The sequence below is a fragment of the Scardinius erythrophthalmus genome (genome assembly GCF_964197995.2).
Source record: "Scardinius erythrophthalmus genome assembly, chromosome: 8".
Lineage (NCBI taxonomy): Eukaryota > Metazoa > Chordata > Actinopteri > Cypriniformes > Leuciscidae > Scardinius > Scardinius erythrophthalmus.
Window position 1 is genome coordinate 8,948,484 of NC_138228.1, and position 23,061 is coordinate 8,971,544.

General features: G+C 39.3%; 1 protein-coding gene across 1 annotated transcript in view; it reads right to left on the reverse strand.

Annotated features, from left to right (window-relative positions):
- The window catches only part of necab2 (N-terminal EF-hand calcium binding protein 2), a 95,826-nt gene that overhangs the window by 67,518 nt on the left and 5,247 nt on the right, over nucleotides 1-23,061 (reverse strand). The window contains exon 2 of the mRNA XM_081372068.1: nucleotides 19,828-19,852. Within this exon, the coding sequence (XP_081228194.1) occupies nucleotides 19,828-19,852 (25 nt within the window). The remainder of the gene's footprint in view (nucleotides 1-19,827; nucleotides 19,853-23,061) is intronic.

The following is a 23,061-nucleotide window of genomic DNA, read 5'->3' on the forward strand; positions in this document are numbered from 1 at the left end:
ACCGTTACACCAGTAGGTGGCGACAAGTTACTGTTAAAAAAATTGTATTTGTCTATGAATCATAAATTCAAGAGATTCGTTCAGAAATGCTGATTCATCCAGTAATGAAACAAGTCTTTATGAGTAAGTCATTGAATCATTGATCTCTCTAACAAAAAAATTGTGATTCTCGAGAAGAGAAGAGAAGAGAAGAGAAGAGAAGAGAAGAGAAGAGAAGAGAAGAGAAGAGAAGAGAAGAGAAGAGAAGAGAAGAGAAGAGAAGAGAAGAGAAGAGAAGAGAAGAGAAGAGAAGAGAAGAGAAGAGAAGAGAAGAGTTTATTCAAAATAGCGCCTCACACCCCCACATTCAACTGTGGCAATCAAGCAAGTCTGCCTTATTTCCACTGAGGATTAGAAATTCTCAATTAATTTTCTCTCTTTTATGCTTCAAGGGACTCAGGACAAAAATCATCTGGCTTTGGGTGGGTGCCTAAGAAAAAGTATTTGTCTTTCATTATATAGACATTTAACATAATTGAACACTTCTGGGTCAGCCGACTTAAGGGCTCAGGGAGACGTGAAAGAAATGAAGACATGGATGTGACCCCATATTGGGTTTCCATTTGATTAAAGCCTTCAGGCATCTAAGGAAACAAGCTTAGGGAGATGATGATGGCACCATGGCAACATCAGGAGCCAGAGGCCTAATGGGATATATAGGGATCGCAGTTTGCTGTAACCATGGGTAACTGGCTACAGGGAGGTTGGTAGGGAAAATGCATTATTACAAACCATCCCCACTGATTTCTGCTAAATGTGCTCAAGAACATTCCTAGATAGTGGCTTTGATGCTGTCAAAAGTGGCCAGTTTAACTGAATTCACCCTATTTATAGTCAGAATCACATGAGAAGCTGCAAAGAGAGCGCTCTGAGGGAGCTCAATGCAGGGTTACGGTGCTGCTCTTGACAAATCTCTTTTCAATTGCAGTTATTGACTTACAGGTTGATCTATGGAAGAAAGTGGCCACCACAGCACTAAATCCTACTGTCACTGTTCCGTACAGGACTGTACGTTCCGTACAATACAGGAGTTGTGGCTGTATTGCCATTGGTACGATAAAACCATGTAGTGAACTGATTTCTCTGTTTGATTACAATAATAAAGTGGAAAGATTATAGGGATTATAGGGATATAAGGGATAGTTCACCCAAAATGCTTTATTTGGTCATCATTTACTCACCCTCATGTCATTACCAACTTTTTTTCTTCTGTGGAACACAAAAGAGATTTTGAAACCTGTCTCAGTGGGGTTTTTCTTGTTCATACAATGTTGTTTTAGACCCCACTGGCTTTCACGGTACAAACAAAAATAGTTAAAACATTAAAACATCTTCTTTGTTCCACAGAAGAAAGGGCCATCAGAAGATGTTACACTTACAAAAAGACAGATACAACACAACTTGTTAACATGTATGAAGGTGCTAATTAACTGACTTTTAAGTGGCATTTAACAACTTAACCATCTGTCATTAGTTAGAGCAGGAAAAGGCCACAAATTCACATAGGGTAGGGTACCCTCACAATGGCAATTATTGCAAGAACAACCAGTGTGATGTTCATCATTACTTATGTGATGTGTGCTTCCAGGAAACTCAGACCATATAATACTTAATCATGGCTCAATAAGAACCTGCTTTTTGGCTACTTAATTATGTCACAGATCTTAAGATAACTTGTATATTTTGCAGTAATGCCACAAATACAAAGGACAGTAGAGTAAAATACTACACTGTGTTTTCTGTGCCACTAATGAGTCTATCAAACATTTGTTTGTATCCTCATCTGAATCAGACACCTGTTCAAACACTGTGAATGCAATCATAATCATGGTGGTACATGTAGGTTATCAGCAGGTTCTTGAAAACAAGACACAGAATATGAACGAAGGTCCTGATTAGTACTGATTAATAGTGATGATTTTTTTTGCATAAAGAGCTGCTGTTCGCCCCTTCATTCACCTCATCTTAAATTCTTTATAGTTTTCCACAAACAGGAGCAGAGAAGTCACCCTTGATTCTAATAGCTGTATGCTCAGTTTTTGTGAATTGCGTGTTTGGTTCATTATGGAAGTCAGAGGTGCTGTCCATGTGGAGAGAGGTTTAAACGGAAAGGTCAGGTTGATGATTCACTCCCACATTTTACACTTTACTCAGGGGAGCTGTGCAGACCAGATAGCACTTTCTGTTATTCTGAAAATAGCATGTCAAGGATTAAGTTGTAAGGGGAAAAAAAGGAATTATCTCCAATGGGTGTCAGTCTAGCGTGTAGTCTAATCCATTATCCAAGACACGCGATGCAGGACAAGGAATTCAGGACCGAACAAGGAACAGAAAGAACTAAGAGAATAAGTATACAAAGGGATAATTAACAGAACAAGAACCAGGTGTGTACCTCAATCTGAAACCATGGCAACAAACTAGAAATGAGAACTCAGGCAACATGGGAAAATGTCTCGGTTACTAATGTAACCCCCTTCAGGGAACGGGAGACGTAACGTCGACGTGACGATGTAATTGGGATCACTTCAGGGAGCCCTATCATCTTCAAGTGTCTACAGAACAAGCCAATGAACGTTGGAGTGCGTGAAACGCACACATTGTTTTTCGCTAAGGAGCCGAGATTGTGATGGCCATTGCAGCGATGGTCAGCCCTTTCAGTCGCTCACGTTCAATGTAATTAGGATCCCATGGAAAACGCCACGGTTGCTGCCACATCCAGCGCCCTACGCAGACTCTCAGACCCCCAACTGGCTGGGGCGGAAGACCTGCGTAGAGGGAGTTCAGCTGCTGTTCCGTTATACCCCACACAGAGGAACTCTTGGATAACACTGGGAAAGCGTGCCTTTCCAGGGGAAAGGGACACTGCGGAAGCCACATCCTGCTCGAAGGGAGGTACCATGTGGAGAATACACATATGGGGCCCTATTTTAACGATCTGAAACGCAAGTGTCAAAGCGCAAAGCGCAAGTAACTTTGTGGGCGGGTCTTGGCGCTGTTGCTATTTTCCCGGCGGGATAAATGACTCTTGCGCCAGGGGCAAATCTAAAATGGGTTGGTCTGAAGTAGCTTCATTATTCATAGGTGTGGTTTGGGCGTAACGTGAAATAAACCAATCAGAGCGTCATCTCACATTCCCTTTTAGAGCAGGCGCGCTTGTTCTAAAGCGAATTCCTATTATAACGGCGGATTTGCCAGGCGCGCGCAAGGAGCAGTTCACAGCCAAGGAGAGCAACGCTCTCGTCAGGGACGTTGGGGATGGAGAAACCCACCCAAATTAACTTTAGTTAAAAAGGTGTATGATAATTTGGGTAAATGTGTAAGCTAGATGAATGCTTTTATAATAATTATCTATCTATCTATCTATCTATCTATCTATCTATCTATCTATCTATCTATCTATCTATCTATCTATCTATCTATCTATCTATCTATCTATCTATCTATCTATCTATCTATCTATCTATCGTAATAATGTATGATTTGCAAAAATGAAAACTGCTGCTTCTGTGTAGATGAGAGAATCAAAGTGTATGCGCGTTGTGCACACGCTACATTGATTATGGCCAAGCATGCGCCCTTAAAATAGCATATGAATAACATGCGCAACGCGCCACTGACTTTAAACAATTTTTTCCTGGTTAGTGGCGCAATTGTTTTCTAAACCTGCAAAATAGCATGAAGGAACGTTTGCGCCGGAACACGCCTCCTTTTTTGCGCTGAACCGCCCAGGGAGCGCAAGTTCATTCCCTAGTTTAGTGACGTGCTTCTGTGAAGGGAAAAGCGCGCTTTGCGCGGGTGCAAAATAGGAATAATACATGCGTCGATGTACAAAGTCAATTGCGCTGGGTGCAAGATAGGGCCCATGGACTGGTCGGATAGGGGCAGTGCAACATATGGAATGTCACTGGGGTGGCGCCACCTAAGAAGGGGAAGGCAGCACCGGACAGTGACGGAAGAGCGGACTCTGCCAAGGGAAAGACACGGGCTCACCACATGGAGCTGGTCATGGAAGAATACGCATATGGGATCGCTGCAGGGATCACCACATATGGAACCCAGCCTAGCACAAGTTACACAAGCATACAAGCACTAGGTCTGGCGTCGGACGCTCCACAACGTCCGACTGCCGAAGGGGTGCGGAGGAACTCTACAGGGTTCGTCTGAGTGGGGAACTCAACTGGAGCAAAAAGCGCACATATCTGTTCCAGTGGAAGGGAGTGGCGCAGCAAGCCGACACTAGAGCGGGAACTTTGGTGTTACCGCAGGAGCACAGGAAGAAACCTGCTCAACACGTAGGCTATAAAACCTAGCGAACGTGTTAGGTGTCGCCCAGCCCGCAGCACTACAGATGTCTGTCAGCGAGGTGCCGTGTGCCAGCGCCCAGGAAGAAGCGACATCCCTAGTGGAGTGGGCTCTCAACCCGGACGGGCAGGGCACGCCTTGGGCTTCATAAGCCAAGGTGATGGCATCCACTATCCAGTGGGCCATCCTCTGCTTGGAGACGGCCTTTCCCTTCTGCTGGCCTCCGTAACAGATGAAGAGCTGATCTGAGGTCCTGAGGCTTTGCGTTCTGTCCACGTACAGACGCAGAGCACGAACGGGACAGAGAAAAGCCAGGGCTGGGTCTGCCTCCTCCGAAGGCAGCACTTGCAGGTTCACCACCTGGTCCCGGAAGGGAGTGGTAGGAACCTTGGGCACGTATCCGGGCCGGGGTCTCAGGATCACGTGAGAGTTATCCGGGCCTAATTCTAGGCACGATTCGACGACCGAAAATGCATGCAGGTCCCCTACCCTCTTGATGGAGGCCAATGCAACCAGGAGAACTGTCTTATAGGACAGGATTTTTAACTCAGCTAATTGAAAGGGCTCAAAAGGTGGTCTCTGAAGTTTCGAAAGGACCAGAGACAAATCCCAAGAGGGTATAGAGAGTGGGCGAGGTGGATTTAGTCTCCTCGCCCCCCTCAGGAACCTGATGATCAGGTTGTGCTTTCCCAATGACTTACCTTCAACTGCATCGTGATGTGCGGCAATCGCGGCAACATACACTTTAAGGGTGGAGGGAGACAGCCTTCGCTCCAGCCCTTCTTGCAGGAAGGAAAGCACGGCTCTGATCGAGCAAGATCAGGGGTTCTCCTCGTGAGAAGAACACCAGTCAACGAACAGGTTCCACTTCAATGCATAGAGGCTAGCAAGACCTGCTCCTCGTCCTCCCTAACTTTGCACAAGGTCTGTGCAAGAAGGCTCACTGGGGGAAACGCATACTTGCGTAGGCCCCGGGGCCATCTGTGTGCCAGAGCATCTGTGCCGAGGGTCACCTCGGTCAGGGAATAGAACAACTGGCAGTGAGACGTGTCCGGGGCGGCAAACAGATCTACCTGTGCTGTCCCGAAGTGCCTGAAAATCAGCTGGACCCCCTTGGGATGGAGTCGCCATTCCACCGATAGCACCTGCTGCCGTGAGAGCTTGTCGGCTGCACGGTTGAGCAGGCCCGTAATGTAAACAGCACGAAGCGACCTCAGACATTCGGCGGGAGCGCAGACCACCTTAGCGGTTGATGTACGCAACAGTCGCAGTGCTGTCCGTACTTGAGGTTAGCGAGTCTCGATCTAAGCGCTGCCATAGTCATATTCCCGCAATGGGAACATGAACTATTCACAAAAGCTGCCTCAGCGTGCTGAACGCCCAAACACGAGAGGCAACTATTGTGGCCGTCTGCTGGCACCAGGGAACGACCGCACCCAGAAACGCACAAGCGGAATGACATCCTGAAAAGGACACAGGGTTGCTCTTTTAGTGAAAACAAAAAAACAGAAAAACTCTCTCAGTGCTGAGGCACCCAGGGGTAGCCGCAGTGTGTATTTACACACACTCAGGAGGAAACGCCCATCGAAACTGACACACACACACACACAGAACTGCAGTCTGTGAAACAGCAGTTGTGAGCTGCAATACTCGCGGCCGCCACTGATCGCGCCGTCACACCAACACTGGAACGAGAGTCCTCTTTGAAGTTTTCAATGCAGTCTTGTAGAATTCTAAAGTCAAACAGAAGCTCGGCTCCGAAGAGAAAGACAATGAGTGCGTGCGCCCGCCCGACCGCTTCCTGTTTATACCCACGCTGCGGGACGGAGTGGGTGAGGCGTTTCACGCCCGCCAACGTTCATTGGCTTGTTCTGTAGACACTCGAAGATGATAGGGCTCCCTGAAGTGGTCCCAATTACGTTGTCACGTCGACGTTACATCGAACGTGAGCGACTGAAGGGGAACCAAACTAAACAGAACATGGCCGTGACAATGGGTAGGTCAGGTGTTACTGCTGTAAGCCCTGAATGATTCAAGTCAGACATTACATGTGAGCATACTAAATGTAAATGTCTTTTTTTTGTGGTCACAAACTGAATTAAATATATTGCTTATTCATAAATAATATTTCTACTAATGATAGATGGAGAAGTTTAAGGTTTACGTTGGGGAAGGTGGGGGAAGGAAGACCTTCAAACCTGCATCCCTTAGGAGAGTGCAGTGCAACACCTCATTACACCATGAACACAAGCACTAGCGCATCGTAAATGATCCTGACACTGAGAAGCACTGAGGAACCTGACAGCCAAAACCTTACAAACAATGTGAGAGAAAGAGAACAAATCTGAGACAAAGAGTGAAAGAACGGAGAGAAGACAACATCTCCAGCAGAACAGTGTTTTTATTATTAAACTAAAACTACAAATCATTTTCGTTAGAGATAAATTGAGATCACAATTTTTTTGTTTCAAATAGAGATCAGAATTCTCCCACAATTCTGAACAGACAACTAAATAAAGTAACATGTAAATTAGAGGTTTTGACAAAATATTAATTGCTGCAGTCTATTTAAAAATGTTAATTAGAATGAATATTTAAAAAAATATATATGTTTGAATGAATGACTCACTCATAAAGACTTCAATTGTTTCATTACTGGATGAATGAGCATTTTTGAACAAATCTCTTGAATAAACGATTCAATGACAAAAACATTTTTAAAAGTCACCTGTCTCCACCTACTGGTGTAACAATGTATAATCGATACAATCGGTATAATATAAAAATAAAATCGAATTCAAAATATAATATAAACACTATATCATTATATAAATAAATAATGAACAGAAGATGTGACAGCTCCCCGCTGAAAAGACTAAAAATTTCCATGCTGACACTGAAATTTCCATGCTGATTCATGACAATGACTGGTTTATGACAATCTTTGTATGGTGGCTTGACAAAGCCTTTGAAAAGCACATTTTAAAATCTGCTTATCATGTCACCTGGTTTTACCCTCACCCAATCTCCTTCATCTTGTCCTGTCAAAAACAAAAATAATTTTGGCAAGATCCACAACAACACAGCCCACTGCCAGACACCAGAAACAAAGCTCTCCCATCATGCCCATGCACCACAAATACTTCTCTGAACCCGGAGCACATAAACAATTAAGACATGCACCCTTTCTGCTTGTTTTGATATACCATTGCATATGATAGCACACGAGTCTTAAGGAGCACCATCTCTGTTCATCTGAGTCCCACTGGATCTCCATCTCACTCCCGCTGTTGTGTGAGCAAGCTGATAATGCTGACAGCATTCTGTACATGTTCTCCTGGCAGGCTGCACCACAGCGTTACAACTGGCATCTCCCCTGTGAAACAACTGCTAAGAGTGACAGTTAACATTGTGCTCTAGCACTATTCTTTCAGGACAAAGCAACGACTCTACGTAAATGCTACAGTGCATATTGTGTGTGACCACTAATAACATAGTGAGCACATTGCTTGTGTACTAATAGTCCTATTTGGTTGTGACAGGCTAAAGCAAAGGGGAACCCAGTGGTTAGCCTACACTACCAATTAAAAAAGCACCTAAAAAGGCTTCTTTGTGATTCTAGCACACATATGATTGTATGGACACTGAAACAATATCACCACATTTTGACAGCATCTAAAAGGTAAAACCTTATACATACGTGTATAGGTTCATGGGTATTTATTTCTACATGCTCATTTCCCCTATTTTAACATTGTGGGCCCTATCTTGCACCCAGCGCAATTGACTTTGTACACCGACACATGTATCATTCCTATTTTGCACCCACGCAAAGCGGACTTTTCCCTCCACAGATGCACGTCGGTAAGAAATACACTTGCGCTCCCCAGGGCGGTTCAGCGCAAAGAGGAGGCGAGTTCCGGCGCAAACGTTCCCTCATGCTATTTTGCAGGCTTAGAAAACAATTGCGCCACTAACCAGGAAAAAATAGTTTAAAGTCAGTGGCGCGTTGCGCATGTTATTCATATGCTATTTTAAGGGCGCATGCTTGGCCATAATCAATGTAGCGTGTGCACAACGCGCATACACTTTGATTCTCTCATCTACACAGAAGCAGCAGTTTTCATTTTTGCAAATCATTATTACGATAGATAGATAGATAGATAGATAGATAGATAGATAGATAGATAGATAGATAGATAGATAGATAGATAGATAGATAGATAGATAGATAGATAGATAGATAGATAGATAGATAGATAGATAGATAGATAGATAGATAGACAATTTATTATAAAAGCATACATCTAGCTTACACATTTACCCAAATTATCATATGCCTGTTTAACCGAAGTTAATTTGGGTGGGTTTCTCCATTTCAATGTAACTTCTCTCTTTTACGGCCGTGACGAGAGCGTTGCTCTCCTTGGCTGTGAACCGCTCCTGGCGCGCGCCTGGCAAATCCGCCGTTACAATAGCAATCCGCTATGGAAAAAGCGCGTCTGCTCTTAAAGGGAATGTGAGATGACGCTCTGATTGGTTTATTTCACGTTACGCCCAAACCACACCTATGAGTAATGAAGCTACTTCAGACCAACCCATTTTAGATTTGCGTCGGGCGCAAGAGTCATTTATCCCACCGGTATAATAGCAACAGTGCCCAAGACCCGCCCACAAAGTTACTTGCGTTTTGCGCTTGATACTTGCGTTTCAGATCGTTAAAATAGGGCCCTTTGATTACCTCTGCTATCTTTAAAAGGTTCATCTTTAAAAATGCTAATTTAGCAAATCTCAAAATGAATATCACAAATTTAAAACTTAGACTTCTTAGTCAAGAAGACATATAGTGAAACATTTTGTATCTGCATTTCAAGCAATCCTTCACAGGACAGTGTTTCAAAGATATGCCTTTCAGAATAGAGATGGAATGAGACCTCGTTAGAATTACTGTCATTTCTCTAGAGGTCGACCGATTGATCGGTTTTGCCGATTAATCGGCACCGAAAACCAACTGCTGGAACAATCATTAACGGCAAAAATCCATACCGAGAAATCTGGGTTGTGTCCGTTGCTGGATCGGCTAAGAATGTCATTATACAGTACGAGTTCATTCAGTTAAGTATCCATTTTAAAAACTATCGGTTGATTAATCGGTTTTCGGCCAGTGTGGGCCAACCTAGTTATTGCTATTGGCAAAATCCATCTATCGGTCGACCTCTACCCTAGTAAAAAATAAATATACTAAAATGTAATTTGGCATACTAAATTGGTATACTTAAAGTTTGCTAAACTAATTTTGTTTAGTTAATTTCCAGAAATAGTTTTGTTTGTTAATATCCAGAAATAGTGCTGAGGTCCAACTACAGATATACTTAAGTATATTTGATTGTGCTAAAGTGGAATTATTGCAAGTATACTTTAGGTACACTTTAAATATCTTGACACAGAGATCATACTATCCTTACTAGTGATATTAAACACATTTTATGGTGTAATATTAAGAAATGTGCACTGTGCAATAAAGAAGTACTCCAAATAAAGTTTAATTATAATATTTATATCAGTAAGTCTCAAGCGATATGTCAGTAAATATGTTAATGGGTCTGTAGTATACTTGGTATGAAACAAATGTATTTTAAATACATTTTGGTATAGGTTTTTTTCTCTAGGGTATACTCTATGAAGATGCTTGATGAAGGTTTCAGCCTTGCTCTACATACAGTATGTGATTTTAAGTAAGTATATATATATATATATATATATATATATATATATATATATATATATATATATATATATATATATATATATATATATATGTATATATATACATTCCATTAATGCTCAGCAAAACAAAAGCCAAAGACATCTTGAAGAAAGACACTGACATGCCACATCAATTCTTTCTCTGTCAAGCAGCCAAGTTTAGCACAAAGCGTGGGCCGCCAGGTCAGCCAGGTGAACTCCCACGAGTCTCCGCTAACATCAAAAATCAACCAATCTCCACTGCCTCGGATCCAATCAACCTTCTCCCATAATGCCTGGGGACATCCTCTGAAAGCACTAGGATTCCCTAAAAAACAATTCTGGCATGCTACTTCCTTATCTGCAGTGCAGTCCTGTGACTGCGGCGTTTTCTCGCACATTAAAGAGAGTGTTTCCTTTGATGTGGCAGTGCGCGGTCGGGTAGATGGGGAAATGTGGGGAAATACCCTCAGTGCACACAGAAACAAGTACTGCAACCGCCTCCTCAACAGCTTATCGCTAACTCAGAGAACACAGTATGTGCTTATCTACTTTAAATGAAGCACTACCACATATTCAATGTTTCTTTTATTCTATTTACACGTGGAAGAGTGGAAACTAATCAGATACCTTTTTAAAAAAGTCAAAATGTTAGCCAAACTTAATTAGTCAAACATAAATTTGGCATTAGCGGGTTCGGAAAAAAGAGCGAGCATGGGGTGGAGATGGAAGGCAAAACAATGGAAGAATAGGAACAAGCCCACACCTCTTAGCTGGAGGCCTGAAGTATTTTTAATTAGGCAAAGTCTCTTGGGACGGAACAGTGTGATTTGAACAGACCTGCGGGATCCCAATGCATTTTCAAATACTTTAAAAAAGATTCCCTGCTGACTTTACTTAATGTTGCACTTTGCAACAGCATAATCTTAGCAAAGAAAGTTCTTCTCTTAATGCAGTCTGATGTATGTTTAAAGCTTCTCTAAAAATACCTCATTGCATTACGGCAAATCTTTAGCAACACCGTTCAGATGTGCGAAAAAGGCAAGAACTTTTCAGAAAAACTTTAAATGCGCTAACAACAGTGCTTTGTGCTCGAGTAGTTTGTGAGAGAGCCAGTATATGATGCATTACAAAAACAGATCTTGAAAAATGCACTTAAAAACAAAGAGTACAAAGCACTACCTTCATAACCAACAGTGCATGAGACGCTTTGTATAGTCCTCTGTGCCTTAATTAAACTTTCTCTAACTGCTGCCTCTCAGGAGCCGTTTTTGACCACTGTGAGGACGGACACAGAGAAGCATATGGGCTCGGGATATTCATTTATCTTCCAGATCCATTTTTAAGGCAGCAGTTAGCTGGCATCAGACTGTTTTTTGCAGTTCAGAGAGCGGATATCTGTCCAGAAGCCCCAGTAAGGCTTTAATTAGTGGGGATAGTAGGGGTTTCAGATCTCAGGCCAGCTTCCATCAAAGCAGGGCTCATCCCGAGGAAGATGTGAGAGCCGACGTTCTCCTAGTGTTCTGTAAATGCATTCATAAATGAGTTGTGTTGGGACGGTGCCCACTCTGAAGAGCATTAGCCATGCTTACACCTGCCTGTGTCTTACAGCAGAATAATTATGCTGTATAGACTTTGGCACATGAAATTTATCTGTTACAGACTGGGATGTAAGGCCCAAATCCAGTTTAAAGATGCATGCAGTTATTGACGGGAAGTTAGTATGGGATAATATTATTTGGAGTCATTAATATTTTTTATTTTTAAAGGAATTAGTACTTTATTCAGCAAGGATGCATTAAACTGATCAAAAGTGACAGTAAAAGACATTTTTTAATGTTTCTATTTCAGATCAATGTTGCTATTTGGAACTTTGGAACTATTGATCAAATGTTCCTGAGGAAAAATGTATCACATTTTCCTCAAAAATATTAAGCCGCATGACTGTTTTCAACATTGATAATAATAAGAAATGTTTCTTGAGCTCTAAATCAGCATATTAGAATGATTTCTGAAGAATCATGTGACACTGAAGTAAATGCAGCTAAAAATTCAGCTTTGCCATCACAAAAATAAATTGCATTTTAAAATATATTAAAAAAGAAAGCAGTTATTTTAAATTATAGTAGTTCATGATATTACTGTTTTTTTACTGTATTTTTGTTAAGATAAACGCAGCTATGGTAGACATTTACACCCGGTATTAAGATGTGTTTTGGTCGATCGGATCACAAGTAGACGAGCCAATTGCACTAGGGCCCGGTTTCACAGACAGGTCTTAGATTAAGCCAGGATTAGGCCTTAGTTCAATTAGAGCATTGAATTAGGTTTTATAAACGTACTTTAGCAAAAAAAAAAAAAAAAAACATTACTGGTGTGAATCTTGAGACAAAACAATGCCACTGACATATTTTAAGATATGCCAGTGCAAGTTGCTTTCAGTTAAAATAGCAGATATGCATTTTAGTCTGGGACCATCTTAAGCCTTGTCTGTGAAACAGGGGGGTAGTGTTTTAATCCGTCTGTTTTGTCCACTTTCGAACACTTCTGTCCTGATTTGTTCGAGGGGATGGTCTATGGGCGGGTAAATACATGGGCTTTTTCAGGTCAGGAATGGTGAAAGAACAACACAGTGCTTGGTTTGTTTTTCATCTTCAAACCAAACTTGGGTCTTCAGCCAAAGTTTAAATCCCGTTTGGCCTCCTAATGTTTACGCATCAGTTCAGTGGGCAGAGAGTAGGCAGTCTTTTGTGGTTGTTTGAACACATTCGACTACATGAGCATCTCCACAAAAGCAATCCGGTCGAATGCGTTTTCAACTTCCTAAGTGGTCGAAAGTGGCCAAGCTCAAATCATTTTAGAACCTGTTTACATCTGTATTCAGCGTCGACCACTTGTAATCAGATTGACAAAAACACAGGTGTAAACATGGCATAAGAGACTTCTTTCTGGAACATTTACCAAAAGAGATTACCTCTCTTGATGCTCCAGCGCGTTTTGACCCATAATGTCCTAGACAGTAATTGTCACTCCCATTGAAAGATGGAGAACAGGTCTTTATACTTGTATACATTCCCTGTTCAGGTGTGGAAATCTGTGATGTTTTAGATATACAGTATAAACAAATGTATGTGTACTGTACTTAAGCGTTTGGGGTCGGTAAACTTTTTCCATCTAAAACATCACAGATTTCCACACCTAAACAGAGAATGTATACGACTATAAAGACCTGTTCTCCGTCTTTCAATGTGAGTGACAATAACTGTCTTGGACATTATGAGTCAAAACGCGCTGGAGCATCAAGAGAGGTAATTAGGTCCAAGCAGGTTTTCAGTCAGGCATTCACAGTACCGCTTCTAGGCAGCCATTTGCTATGGCAACACAAACCTACAGTAAATGTGTTTATATGTACAGTATGTGCTTATGTGTAGGGGTTATGCATTAAGAGAAGATGATTTTGACCTCTTATGTGCATGAAACGCCACAGCATTTACAGCATGATACAGCCAAATATATATATGTTTTTTTCAGAGCTATGACTTAATGTGCCACTCTGACAAAGTATGAATCAGCATATGTGCTTATTTCTCATTTTAGCAGCATGTCAAAATGCCATCTCAAAGGTGGCTAAATAATATATGTCCCTGCCCACTGTAGGCTAAAGCACATGCTGTGTAAAGAGCCTTCAAACAATATATTCTTGTTCCACGGGCCAACATAATGTGCGCTTTGGTATATGACTAATGGTCTAAAGCCTGGAATATCCTTTGAACTTAAAAAGCTACATATAGAGAGTACAAGTGAACTGCTCAAGCACTCATTTAACCGATTTTGACATTCTAAAATACTACAACAGTGACAGTGACAATATCCAGATTAGGACAATAAACGGCACAAAAAATCTCATCTCAACACCTTTAATGAATGGATACACTATTTGTCATTTCATTTTTGGTTATTTGTTAATGAGGAATGTGTGGACATTCATGTTTTATATATGTGGAGTAAAAATGTAAGTTTTTATTTTGAATTGAAATGATAAAATCAGACCCTTGGGGGAAAATGGCCCATCAGAATTTGCACAGAAGGCCCCTAGTGGAATGTTGTTACTAGTAGGGTTATAACAGTACCAACACTCAGTAGTCGGTACCAATACTAATAAAATTTCAACAGTCAATAGACCGAAAGCAAAAGAAGAGCCTGCCCTTTATAATCACTAAGGCTGTCAATCTCTGAAGAGCCAGTTCACTGAATTCTGCACCCTCGCAAAAACTCAAGTTACAATAAAAAAGCTGTCTTAATTGTACAATGAATCTCTTATTTACATCATGCTTACACTTTGTCGGTTATAATGAAAAACCTATAGGCTATTGAGTGAAATCCTTCAATTTGATCTCATGGTATTTTCTACAGTATTATGACATATTTTCATTTCAAATATGGAAAATTAAATATTAATTTAATAAATAGATTAAATAAATAAAAATTTTACCTATCAGACAAATATCTTTTACTGGGGTTCTGCTTTGTCTGCCATTTTTTATTTACTTATTCAGCTAAATAGAATAATTTTACATTTTGTGCAATGACAATGAAATTTATCAAATGTTTCTCTTTATTTCCCTAAATAATAACACACTGGCAGATGCATTATCATCCTGGACATGCATATAAAGTTATATCAAAATATGTTACAATTTAAATGTAAATGCACATCGTTCTTACCCAGATATGAGGCAGTTTATACAGCACAAAGGTTAATGTAATTTAATACAAAGCGCTCTGGGTGGGAGCAAATGGAGATAATACTGAAGTAACTGAAGTTTAATCCGACAAAGTGGCTTCACTTTCTGCTTGTTTTGCATGAGGACAAAGCTGCTTATCCACACAAACAAGTGAATCATGATGAAATATCAAAGAGAACCAAGCAATGTGCATCTATATTGATCCAAAGAGACGACAACATGTGTTGCTGCTCTTTGTGGCGATAGCTTCAGAGTTGGCCTCAGGAGGATACAGACATGTGGTGTCCAAAAGCTCCACTATTAATGAGACTATGCACGACTAAACTGAAGGTACACAAAGTACGCATTCATCCAAGTAAAAAACAATCCACATTCTCATCGCAAATCCTTCAAGTCTTTAATATTTAGCAGTACACTGTCCAGTAAACACACTACAAGATTAATACCAGGAATATTCAAGAATAAGAACTATCCTGAGACATTATTTACCCATCATGCCATTTTTACACAACTTTAATGATTCATAAGATCTAGAGCAGGGAAGCCTTGATGCTTGCATGCTGTGCGGGAGGTTGCTGTCAGCATGTTTATTTTCAGTGAGCACACACGTAAACACTCATTTGCTGCCAGTGATAACCCGCAAATCTAGAGCAGAGAGGGGGAGAGTACTAGAGAGGAGAGAAGCGCCCATTATACGTTCTAACGCACAGATTAGCTGCGACAAAAACCTTTAAAATGAGTCGGAAATCGGTTTCGTCATACACTGTATCCTTTCGTTACAGTGCAAGCCAAGCACGCAACCTTACGGTTTTGGAACGACATGAGAGGTGAGTAATTTTTGGGTGAACTATCCCTTTAAGGGCTAAACTTCCCTTTCACACAGTGATTCTGTAATTCGTCAATGAGGAAAAAAATGTATTTGGTCTCTAAATGTTTCTTTTATCTGCCAATGACTCCCTCATTTTATCTGTAGCACTTCTGCTCTCTCTGTCCATGTGAGCTCTTTTTAATGTGAAAAGCATTGCACAGAGAAACAGTACAGAATTTAAAACAGCTGAAATAAATTACATTTCCATTACAGGTACCCATGCCGCTCTTTCTCTCCCTTAAAATGAGTGATTTATTCATGGTGGGCGAACTGCAGATGCAGATAAGGTCATGCAGGTCTCTCATGTCAACAGCCCTTGCAGATTTATGGTCACAGTATACAAAAAGCAGGAGGCTGACTCTGCCAGACCATGCCTACATAAAAACTCTCAGGCCAAAAGAGCATGTCATTTCCTCTACACAACAGAGGTTAATAATTCTCTCTGCCTGCTCCACACGCATGATGAAACCAATCACTCCTGCAGTAAGAGACATGCGGTGGGGGGGCATGACACTGTGTGTTTGCTCGAAAATATGATTGAGGTTTATTCTGTATCCCTTAAACAATGTATTTCAAAGATATAGTTAACTTAAATGAAAACTGTTATTACTTGCGCACCATATTTATCGCACCAAACTTTGAAATGTAGTTTTATTTATATTTTGATTTTATATGTATTTATTTATGCATTTACAGGGCAGGTCAAAAGCTTATCCAAGCTTCACCAAGGCTGCCTTCTGATCAAAAATAAATCACAATCACTAACCTTCTCAATACCGAATATGGTATGTTATTTATATAAAATATTACTTATTGAAAAATAGTATTTAAACGAACAATATTAGCCATTATAAAAGTATAAAAAAGTTTGTACAATAGGAAATAAACAAGCAAGCAGTCAAAAGTACAAAAGCAGCACTAGTTATAGTACAGGATTTCAGTTAAATAAAAATGAGTGCCGTCAAATCGATTAATTGATTCTAAATTAAAAGTTTATATATACATATATACAGAGACACACACACACACACACAATACATGATAAATAAAATACATGAAGACTGGTTTTATATAGGCTTTATAGACAGACAGATTGAGAGTGACTCTTGAAGGACCAGCACCACATCTTCTTCTACCACTATTTGAAGAATTCATCTTCCAGAATAAGTTTTAATAAGTTTTGGGAGTTTATTTTTAGTCCATCTCCTACCCTGATGTCCGTTTTGCAGAGATTGACTAAAAATGAACTTCCAAAACTTACTGTCAGATTCTGGAAGATGAATTCTTCAAACAGTGGTAGAAGAGGATGTGGTACTGGTCCTTCAAGAGTCACTCTCAATCTGACTGTCTATAAAGCCTATAAAAAAAAAGTCTTCATGTATTTTACTACACTTCACGCTTGTGATTCTTATTAAGTGGGGGTCATTTTTTAGGATTCTTTACCTAACCTAAGTCTCTGAGATCCTGACACCTTGCACTTCTGGAGACTGCAGGTAGGTTGCAGTTCTGGAAAATGGTGGCACTGGAGACTTAAGTGGTTTCACACTTAATTCTTCTTAATTATTTTGCAGTTAACATGTGTCTTTTCTTCTCCACCTGTTTTTGTCTGACCCTGCTGACTCAATGAGAATTTCACTTTCCAATGTTCATGCCTTAACTGCAATCTCTAGTATTGCATCCTTCTCATGGGGATTTAATCATTTTTTTTTTTCTTTTAAGTCTGAATTAAATCTCTTTTTTGGCTTATTTTATCTGTAAAAGAAAACTTGCCTAATAATTATGCACACCTGAATAGAAGACATTTTTATTTTCAGCCTTCATGAACAATTATATATCACTTATAAATGATTAAATACAAAATTAATAGTAGTTATTATGATTAACGTGGTTTGGAATTGGTAAAATGTGCCTGGAAAAGAAATATGATCAGAAAATCAACGTGCCTAATAATTCTGCACGCACTGTATAAGTCCCATATCTGAGTTCTAAATAACTACATTCTCGCTTGAAAAAAACTCTTAAAACTACATTCCGTGACACAACAACAGTAGCATTTGTAAAATGATGGTGATTTGGTCATCCGGCATGACACTCGCTGTGAGAGAAATGCTGCAAGCGGAGTGATACAAACGGTGCAACGGTTCCCGTAGTGCCACTGGTAGAATTGGTTTAAATTGACATAAGGCTAAGTAAATGGGGAAAAAATATTATTTTTGGGGAAAATCAACCCTTTAATGTATGCAGCCCTATTTGAAAAGAAAGAGGATCATAATGTTTCACTCCTAGGTGTAAAGTTCTAAACGCTGGAGGCAAATTAGACTGCTGCGCTTTGTTTCTTGTTAGACCTTGTGTGATTGAAAACCAAAGTGTAGCAAAACATGGCACCCATCTCCTGTGGTCCCGATTCTTGTTTTTTCTTTCTCCCCCAACCTCTCTCTCTCTCTCTCTCTCTCTCATTAAAACTGTCACCAAGCTGCTCCCCTGGGAGTGGTTTAAAAATAACACAAACGGCACAAGCATCACACATCAAATAGCCACTACTCCTTTTAACAAGGTTTGTTGCAGGTTTTCTCTCTCTGCTATTTGTATCGACTCTCTTTTAAGCCCTGGTGCAATAACTAGTTTCACAGCATGGAGTTTTCCTTTTTCAAGAAAGCTAAAACAAAGAAAAAATATTTTGTATATATATATTTCATCTCAAACCAAAAGTTGAGACCAGATGTGACCGGTTCTGAGCCCATAACGTCGGACAAGAGCTCAAGGCTAATCGGGAATCAGGAATCATATAGAAAACTGCATTACAATACAACTGGATGAAATGTAATATGAATCTTCTCATACAGTGCATGAATTGTAGCTTGCAAAATATGTAACGGGGCCTCTCTTCATAATCATAATTGTTTTGTGGACACAGGGTATGAATATGGATAAAGAGGCGAATCTGACTAATGAGACTAATCTAAAATCAATTAGTAAATACATCTGGAATTTTTGCAGCAATTTAATTAGCATTGTAATATGTAAAACTTAGTTTAGAACATCTAGCAAATGCAATCACTAGTTGGTGCATTACATATTGATTTTCCTAGCAAATGATATCTCATTGAAATGATGTTATAATACTGTGCAGAAATAATACTGGTCAGGCATCTGAGAACAAAAACAACTGAACTTTTAATAAGCCCCGCAAATGGGAATTATTTAAAAGATTATGCGTAAGGCAGCACATTTCCATTGTGTTTTCTGGAATGTTTCTTCAAGTTCTGTCTTTTCAGCTGTCAGTGCCGTGTGGACAGATGGTCAAGATCTTCAGTGTTGTGTAAAGTTATAATAGCTGTATTTTATTCTGTGGATTATACACCACCATCCATAAGTCTGGGGTCAGTACAATTTTTTTAACTTTTGAATTACCACTTTTATTCAGCAAGGAAACACATTTTATCAAAAGTGACAGTAAAGACATTTATAATTTTACAAAAGTTTTTCAAATTTCAAATAAATTATGTTTATTTCCACATTAATAATAATAAGAAATGTTCCCTGAGGATCAAATCAGCATTTCAGAATGATTTCTGAAGGATCATGTGACACTGAAGACTGAAAATTCAGCTTTGTATCACAGGAATAAATTTCATTTTAAAATATATTAAAAAAGAATACAGCTATTTTAAATTGTAATATTATTTTACAATATTACTGTTTTTACTGCATTACTATAAATACTGTAGAGCATATACCAGGGATCAGCAACTCCGGTCCTGGAGGGCCACTGTCCTGCAGAGTTTAGCTTCAGCCCTGATAAAAACTCACCTGCCTGTATCTATCTAGTAATCCTGAAAACACTGATTGCCTTGTTCAGGTGTGTTTAATTAGGGTTGGAGCTAAACTCTGCAGGACAGTGGCCCTCCAGGACCGGAGTTGCTGATCCCTGGCATATACTGTATGTATACTGTTTTTACTTAAATAAATGCAGCCTTGGTGAGCATAAGAGATTAAAAGAAATCTTATTGAAATCTTATTGAGATGGGAATTGTGTATTAAAGTAAACAGGGTTGAGTCTGATTTCATGTTAAGAATCACATTCACATTAATGATTTAACGACATTATATGAAGCGGATTTCACTCACCATCCTTATCAGCTCTCCGGAAAATCTGAAAGAGAAAGAGAGAGAAATACAGTATATTAATACAAATTATTAATCATTTTAATTCACATTATCATTTGAATTCACCTAAACTTGTGAATTATTTAGCCAAAAACCTGATCAACTGCTAATCAAAGTCTCTAGGACTCACTAAAGCTCCTCTAAAACTAATATTAAATGTACATACCAAGTTCTGGCATGAAACTCTAGATGGCGCAGGCTGATAGGTCCTTAACTCAATTTGGTTGCGATAACATCGTTATCTACATAGCACAGCTGATTGGTTGCTGTTGCATCAGCGGCCAATGAGCTGCGGCTCAACATTCAAATACTGGTAGTGTTGCTGTAAGCAGTCTGTAGCGCGCTTTCAGAAACCCTCCACCTTCCCCAGCTCCACCTGTATAGTTCTGCTACGGGGTTATTTCATGTCTTACATGCTCACAGCAATGTCTGTGAATGTATTGGCAGTAGAAGTCTCGGTCCTTGCTCTGCAGCAGCAGCAGCAGCGTAGCGGATCTATTCCGCCAAGACCAAATACATTAACATTGCCATAGCCATTACCATGTCAATCTCTCCGAGAGTTGTCATGACAGAAATACAGTAACATAAATATTTTAAGATAGTGGCTGAAGAAAAGTAAAGTACTGTATGTATTAGAAAAAAAAACCTGATAAAAGTAATTAAAAAATGTCTCTCTGTAGGGTTCAATGTCAATCAACCTAAGGAGGAGGTGGTTCTATAGATAGACTGTTTGCAATTGCATGATACCTCAGCCCTTAACATGGTGCAATGAATCCTTCCATTGCATTTAGAAAACCACCAGCACAAATTACATTATAACCTTTAAGTTTCTTTTTGTTTTTTTAATCAAGACTAAGCTAGTTAGTCTATTGCCGATGTGTTTTGATTGAACTTGTGAGAGATTGAGCGAGTTGCTTATGTCTGTAAGAGCAACCTGATAACACTGTCCAGTCAGATGTGAAATGGACCACTTAAGACTCTCTTGTAACAAAGGAAAATCACAGTCAATAGAATGTGCTGGAAGGCGTTTCTCGCTACGGGCTAATTTTACAGCAGTCGATCCATTCAGACCTTCTCATTTTCCTAATAAATAAATACATAAAGCATGAATTCATTGTGATCAGATCTGGATGTTAAATGTACTGGCTGCACAAGCAAGCATGGAGCTGCATGTTTAGTGATTGGACACGCATGACACGGAGGAAGTGTGTGCCAGACATTCAATAATTGAAACACGTATTGACAGCGCACATTTTGATCTGCTTCAATAGAGTGATCACCTTCTGTTGTTGGTCTAAATCACTTCTCAACTGGATGAGCCAGCTGCCTCATTCATTCCTGACAGCTAACAGCATTCCACCTGTCAGGATGCTTCACCATCACAAAACAAATTCAAAAGCCACACAGGACAACCACTGAAACATCTGCAGTAGAATAAGAACAATGGGGGGTTTTCCTTCTTTTGAACTAGAAGCATATTCTTGGCCATTAAAAGAGGAGAGTGATTGTAAGAACAGCAACATTAGCCATGTTCGATCAATACTGTAATGTATTTTACAAAGCGCTCGAGAGGCACTATTGGTATTTAATCTTCCTTGCTGTTTTATATCTTAAAGCAAAAGTGTCTGCAGCATTAATCGCCAGTAGTGGTTCTCAACTGGAGGTTCATGACCCAAAAATAGGTTGCCGCAGATCTGCTCTTATTTCGTGGACTGTGAATTAAAAAAAACAAAGTCTAATGCAAATAACAAAACTATAACCACAGAATCATGCATATTTAAATAAATAAAAGTAATAGGATTATCAGCTTTTAAATGGGAAGAGAAAGCAATTCCCATGCGTCAAGGTTTGTGTGGATTTATTTGATTAAAAATAGAGTAAATACTTTCTGCTTGGCTACCTTACATCTGGGAAGAATTAGATATAATTGTTTGGTTGTTTATTAATTTGATCTGATTTTACTTTTTGTCTATGTCTGTTTTTGTAATGATTTTGGTGTGTTGTTCTGTATTGTGAAAATCTGAATAAAAATAATAAAATATTCAATATTATTCCAGACTTTAGTGTCACTCACGTGATCCTACAGAGATCATTTTAATATACCGATTTGGTGCTCAAGAAGCATTTCTTATTATCATCTCAGTTGAAAACAATTATGCTGCTTAATATTTTTTTTATAAGAACAGCATTTATTTGAAATAGATTATTTTTTATAACAGTTTAAGTTTTTACTGACATTTTTTTATATACACTCTAAAAACTGCTGGGTTGTGTTAACCCAATTTTGGGTCAAATATGGACTAACCCAACATTGGGTTAAAAAATGCAATTTAAAAATGGACAAATTGCATTTTGGACAAAATCAAAAATGGACAAAAATGCAATTTAAAAATGGACAAATTGCATTGGTTACATTAAAAATGTAAACCAACGGCTGGGTTTGTCCATTTTTAAATAGAATTTTTAACCCAACGTTGGGTTAGTCCATATTTGACCCAACATTGGGTTAACACAACACAGCATTTTTTAGAGTGTATTTAACGTGTCCTTGCTGAATTAAATTAATTTCTTTCAAACAACAACAAAAAAAAAATCTTTTGAACGGTAGTGTATAATGTTAATAAATTTGCATATTGTTGGGCCTATTAAGTGCATGGTAGTATTAATAAACTTCCATATTAGATTTTAAAGAAATATGTTTTTGTACAGTGTCAGATCCTCAGCAAAACCAGTTGAAAACCACTGAATACGACAGGAACCAAAGAATTGTTATCACAGAAGCATATCTCAGATCTTGATTATACTGCGCCTTTAACTACTATGTACTAACATTTAAATTAATAATTTGCACTTATTGTGCACATACATGTTTTTACATTGTACTTATATATAAAAAAACCTGCTTGTAATTACAGCTGTAATTCATTTCTGTAATCACAGCTGTAATTCATTTCTGTCATCACATCTAAATTTACACTATTGACCCTTCCCTAATACCTTTTACCCTTAAACATACCCTTAAACATAACCATACCACTAAACCAGTGCCTAACCTTACCCGTATCACACCTCAATTGCAGCTAGTGTTTTGCTATACAATATGAACACAATAAGTAAACTGTACATATTTTTTGATGTAAGAACATAGTAGTTAAGGACATCTAATATGAAGTGTGACCTATCATCCTTTCTTCA